Genomic DNA, 6,000 nt, shown 5'->3' with positions numbered 1-6,000 from the left:
TTGTAGACGTAATTATTTAAATTTAAAATCTCTAAGGAAAATAATATTTTTTTTACTATTAAAATCACTTAATAGATTCATGACGAGTGAAATTCTTAGTTTCAAAATAAAATTGAATAGGTAACAAAATCGTTTGCATGAAATAAATTGGTAAGGCCATACGAACCGAGTTTGCTAGAGAAGCCTTAAGATATTACTCAAATAAAAATAATATTTTTATTAAAAGAGATAAATTTAAATTTGGGCCTAATTGATAACTAAAACCAGGTGGGAAGTTAATATGAAGTTTGGGCAACAGTTTCCGATTTCTGTTAGGATACCTTTTTTTTCATTTATAGATAATTACCCATTGGATACCTAATTTATTTTTATAATTTTATTTTGGTTGTTTAACTATTTATTTAATGTTATATTTTATTTTAATATCCGTCATAAAAATTTAACGATGACATTGACATAATATATATATTTTTTTATTTTTTCACGTCATTTTTTCTCTTCTAATTACCAATTGTCATGAATTTATCATGTGACCCTAGTGGTAAAAGGGAAGATATTATCCCTAGAGATCTTGAGTTCGAGAAATTGTGTATAAATTGTCAATATGTTGAAAAAGTTGTGAACAAATACTATCTTATAATCATCTTAAAATATTCAAAAGAAGAAGAAGAAAAAAAACTACCATATATATATGTTAATATTTCACCAAAATTTATTTTTAAATTTATCGTCATCTCAAAATTAAATCAAATTATTTTCGTTTGGTTCACGAAATATAATGTTATATTTGGGAATAAAAATATTAGAATGTAACATTATTATGAGAACATTGTTTGAACTGTTTGTAAGATTACATTATTTGATCGAATGAATATAAGTTTAATTGGATGCATATATTTACCAAATTATCCTTGTGATATATGATTTCTTTCAACACGTTAAACTTTAATATTAAATTAGAAATATTTGAATAAAAATTCATAAAAATATTTTAATTGTTAAATTATCTAACTTATAAGAAAAAAATATATTTAATATATAATTAACATAATTAGTATATCAAACTTATATTTTAAAATGATTTTGATAACCATTAATATATATATCATAAAAAATAATATTTTGGTCTCAAGTGGACAAATATATTATTTTTCAATGTATAAAGTTTATTTTTTAATAAATCAAAATTAATTTTTTTTCAAATAATTATATATTTTTTACAATAATATCATTTTCACCTCATAAAATTATAAAACAATTAACATATTAAATGCTAAAAATATAAAATTATTTTAACTATTTAAATTTATTAATATTTTACTAAATCAAATTATTTGTGTTCTATTATTATGTTTATAATTTTAAGTAAAGTACGAAGAATAAGAATTGTGAAATATTAATATAAAAAGAATTTATTATTTTAAGGGTATTTTTATTCAAAGTAATAATAATTATTCATTACATAAAAATTTAAACAATGATAATCTCACTATTTTAATTAAAAATATTACTATTAATAATAAATTATTATACGATAATAATATTTTTCGTTAATTAAATATAAAAGTATAATTTTTAAAAAATATTTCCTTAATAATGATTTTTTTTTTCGTGGACAAAGGTTCGAAGCTCACCAATTTTTGTTTTTTTATAAGATTGATTCGAATAAAATTATAGATAAAAAACATATTTACCCTTTTTCATTTATTCATTTTGGCTGGGAGGTCGGCTACAATTTTATTTAAGGGGATAAAATTATAAGAAGGAAAATCGGTGTTGTCTTTCTCCTGCCGAGAAACCCTCTCTCTCTACCCCTTTATTCCCCTCATTGGTTTCATTTTATTAATTTTGAAGATCTATTGGCATCCGTTTGGGGTTTTAATTCCATGTTTTTTCTCTTCCGATTTTGAAGATTCAGTTGGCGCTTCTCGTTTTCTTCTTCGGTTCAGCTAATTCAGGTGCTTTATTTCTCTCTTTTCATTAATTTATATTTTGGTCTGCTTATTTATGCGTTTTCTGCAATGATCTAAATTTCTAATTGATCTTCTTGAATCCATTCAGCCTCTCTCTCTCTCTCTCTCTAAATCTGATGATTGGAAAATTTTAGGGCATCTGTTCTTTTAATTTGTAAGCTGTTTGGTTGCTCAGAAAATAATATTGTAGTTTGAGATTAATTTAATTTAATCCTTGCTAGCACTTCCAAATCAATTATTAGTTATGAAAGATTTGAATCAACGCCGACTTTGATTTTTGGTTAGGTTCTTGTGCGATCTAATACTTATTACATGTATTGATTATCAAGTATTGCGCGATCTAATACTTTTGACACTTTGATTTAACCTCTAGATGTATGTTTTCTGGTTGTGGAATTTTGTCTTTAAACCGAAAGACTAATTTTATTCGTTGCACTAATGAGGATGTTTTGCAATTGTTGATACTAGTCAGGATTTACGAATTTCCTAAAGTATACTTATTATTATCAAGGTAGAAGTATTTAGGGACTTATTTTTTTTTATCTTTTCAAAAATGAACCTGCTAGAACCAAGAAAATAAGATCACCTTAATGCATATACTTATTACACGTATAAAGATTTTAGGGATTTTTAATCAACCTGCCCGAAATTGAAGATTACTGTTGTCGTGAGTTTTGAAGACCTGTGATTCTATAGCAGCTCAATGTTAAATATAACATTACTTAGATTACGGTTATAGTATCTGAATGATGCAATACTGATTTAGGGGTATTTTCAATCGACCTGCTTGAAAAAAAAACTAAAAATGGTAAGATCGATTTCATAGTGTTTAAATGATGAAAATCCATTTTTTGCCATTGTACATGGTGAATACTAGAAAAGGAGAAAAGCAGCCCAACAATAATAAATTAGTTTACCATGCTTGATTTATATATACACATTTGTTAAAATCTAGTCAAATATGATTTCATTTGTTATTAGCTGCTTTTCCTTTTGGTAACTTTTGAGTCACAAAAAAAGCAGTAATATGCATAAAATAATGACAAAAGCATCAGACTAATGGAGCTGAATTGATGATCTTTTTATTCATGTTATTTGACCAGAGTAGTAGTTGCAATGGGAAAGAAAAAGCAAGACGAGAGTGGTTCTACTGCAAAAGTCAAGGGAAGCAGCAAAGAGGTGAAAAAAGAGAATCTTTCTGTTTCAGCTATGCTTGCTAGCATGGACCAGAAACCTGATAAAACAAAGAAGCCTACTACTGCTAAACCCAAGGCAAAGGGCCCTAAGGTTTCATCATATACTGATGGAATTGATCTCCCACCATCAGATGAGGAGGAGGAGGAGTATCCCTCCGAGGAAGAGCAAACTCAATCTAACAGACACCAGAGGCAGAGCTTGAAGCAGCTTGATATCTCCATAAGTGAAAAGGAATTGAAGAAGCGTGAAAAAAAAGAAATGCTTGCTACTCAAGCTGTCGAGCAGGCAAAACAAGAGGCTCTTAAAGACGATCGTGATGCTTTCACTGTGGTTATTGGTAGTCGGGCTTCTGTCCTTGATGGTGAGGATGATGCAGATGCAAATGTCAAAGATATTACCGTAGACAATTTCTCAGTGTCAGCTCGTGGGAAAGAGCTTCTAAAGAATGCATCGGTTAAGATATCCCATGGTAAAAGATATGGTTTGGTTGGACCAAATGGGATGGGGAAGTCTACTTTGTTAAAGCTTCTTGTATGGAGGAAGATTCCAGTCCCGAAAAATATTGATGTGCTCTTGGTTGAGCAGGAAGTGGTTGGTGACGATAGAACTGCCATTCAGGCAGTTGTTTCTGCAAATGAAGATTTAGTTAGGCTTCGAGAAGAAGTTGCAGCTTTGCAAAATTCTTCCCATGGAGGAGAGGATGAAAATGATCTCAATGGGGACGATACAGGAGAAAGGCTTGCAGAACTGTATGAAAGGTTGCAGATATTGGGTTCAGATGCTGCTGAAGCTCAGGCATCAAAGATTCTTGCTGGGTTGGGTTTCACCAAAGAAATGCAAGGTCGTCCAACTCGTTCCTTTAGTGGTGGCTGGAGGATGAGGATATCTTTGGCCAGGGCACTTTTTGTGCAACCAACACTTTTGTTGTTGGATGAGCCGACTAACCACCTTGACCTTAGGGCTGTTCTTTGGTTGGAGGAATATTTATTCCGGTGGAAGAAAACATTGGTGGTTGTTTCTCACGATCGAGATTTTCTTAATACGGTTTGCACAGATATTATTCATCTACATGATATGAAGCTCCAATTCTACCGTGGGAACTTCGATGATTTTGAATCAGGGTATGAACAGCGTCGTAAAGAGATGAATAAGAAGTTCGAAATCTATGAGAAGCAGGTAAAAGCTGCAAAAAGGTCAGGGAATCGAGTTCAGCAGGAGAAGGTAAAAGATCGAGCCAAGTTTGCAGCTGCAAAAGAAGCAGCAAAGAACAAGGGAAAGGGCAAGGTTGATGAGGATGAACAGCCAACTGAGGCACCGAAGAAGTGGAGAGACTACAGTGTTGAGTTCCACTTCCCTGAGCCTACTGAACTGACACCTCCTCTATTGCAGATAATAAATGTAAGCTTCAGTTATCCTAATCGGGAGGATTTCAAACTCTCGGATGTTGATTTGGGAATTGATATGGGAACTCGGGTTGCCATTGTTGGGCCCAATGGAGCTGGTAAATCTACTCTCTTGAACCTTATTGCTGGTGATCTAGTTCCGACAGATGGTGAAGTACGAAGGAGCCAGAAGTTGAGGATTGGTAGGTATTCACAACACTTTGTAGATCTACTAACAATGGGGGAGACACCAGTGCAGTATCTTCTTCGTCTTCATCCAGATCAAGAGGGACTCAGCAAACAGGAAGCTGTTCGGGCCAAACTTGGGAAGTTTGGACTTCCCAGCCATAACCACCTCACTCCAATTGCAAAATTGTCTGGAGGGCAGAAAGCTCGAGTTGTCTTTACTTCAATTTCCATGTCAAAACCTCACATATTGCTATTGGATGAGCCCACAAACCATTTGGATATGCAAAGCATAGATGCTCTGGCTGATGCATTAGATGAGTTCACTGGTGGAGTTGTCCTTGTAAGTCACGACTCTAGGCTGATATCACGTGTCTGTGAGGATGAAGAGAAGAGTCAAATTTGGGTAGTAGATAATGGGACCGTTAACACTTTTCCTGGTACTTTCGAAGACTACAAAGATGAGCTGCAAAGAGAGATTAGAGCAGAGGTTGATGATTGATTCTGTGGTTAAATTAGGTATCGAGTTTTCCATAACATTAATATTTAGTCATATAAATGCGTTGAGACCTGCAATTTTTCTTCATATTTATTTTTCTGGAAAACATGTGAGTGTACACACACACACACACCTGTATTTTGGTATTTATTTGGAATTTTAAGCTTGTTTGCCTATGAATTTGGTGCTGTTCACTAGTAGAAGTGCAAACTCGGCATTAGGTACTAAACTTTATTGGGCTACGAGATTCGTTTTCGGGATGTTGGAAGTAATATATTTTTACGGAGAATCTAGCACAATTACAGCTTTGCATTTCTTGTTTTATAAGTTGATAGGTCAAAAGTCGTTTCAGTGTTGGTGCAGTGGAGCTTCATAAATTTTTTTTTCTGTTTTTCTGTCGTTAATGCCTAATTATGTTGCTTGAAGCCTGTGTTTAGTGTTTGCATACAAGGTTTTGACTTTTGAATCTGTGATTTGCAAGTGCGTTCAAACACATACATGATTTGGGGTTTATGTGGGGTTCTTTTCTTATTTTCTGGCCTGCGTTCTTGGAAAATCTCTGTTCTCTCTTCATCCTCATCACAAGACGATCAATCCCCTTAGATCCGTGTTGAACAATAAACATGTAAACTCGCATGGCAGGTTCAGAGTAAGCAAATGTGTGTACAGCAGCATAACCTGCTTCATTTACTATATCACAAGGCAGGGTCAATCATTCTTCTATTCCAAACATAATTTACACTGCTCTCAAGGCATCCCAAAT

At 33.0% G+C, this 6,000-nt stretch overlaps 1 protein-coding gene across 1 annotated transcript; it reads left to right on the top strand.

Annotated features, from left to right (window-relative positions):
• Positions 1-1,815: 1,815 nt before the first annotated feature.
• Positions 1,816-5,314, top strand: LOC120150360 (ABC transporter F family member 4-like). Its single transcript, XM_039163051.1, has 2 exons — positions 1,816-1,958; positions 3,077-5,314. The coding sequence occupies exon 2, from the start codon at positions 3,090-3,092 to the stop codon at positions 5,238-5,240; it is 2,151 nt and encodes a 716-aa protein (XP_039018982.1). The 5' UTR covers positions 1,816-1,958; positions 3,077-3,089; the 3' UTR covers positions 5,241-5,314.
• Positions 5,315-6,000: the final 686 nt, after the last annotated feature.

Source organism: Hibiscus syriacus, unplaced genomic scaffold (assembly GCF_006381635.1).
Source record: "Hibiscus syriacus cultivar Baekdansim isolate YM2019G1 unplaced genomic scaffold, ASM638163v2 tig00111022_pilon, whole genome shotgun sequence".
NCBI classification, from domain to species: domain Eukaryota; kingdom Viridiplantae; phylum Streptophyta; class Magnoliopsida; order Malvales; family Malvaceae; genus Hibiscus; species Hibiscus syriacus.
Note: the sequence above shows the minus strand (reverse complement) of the source record. Positions and strands in the feature narration are given on the sequence as shown.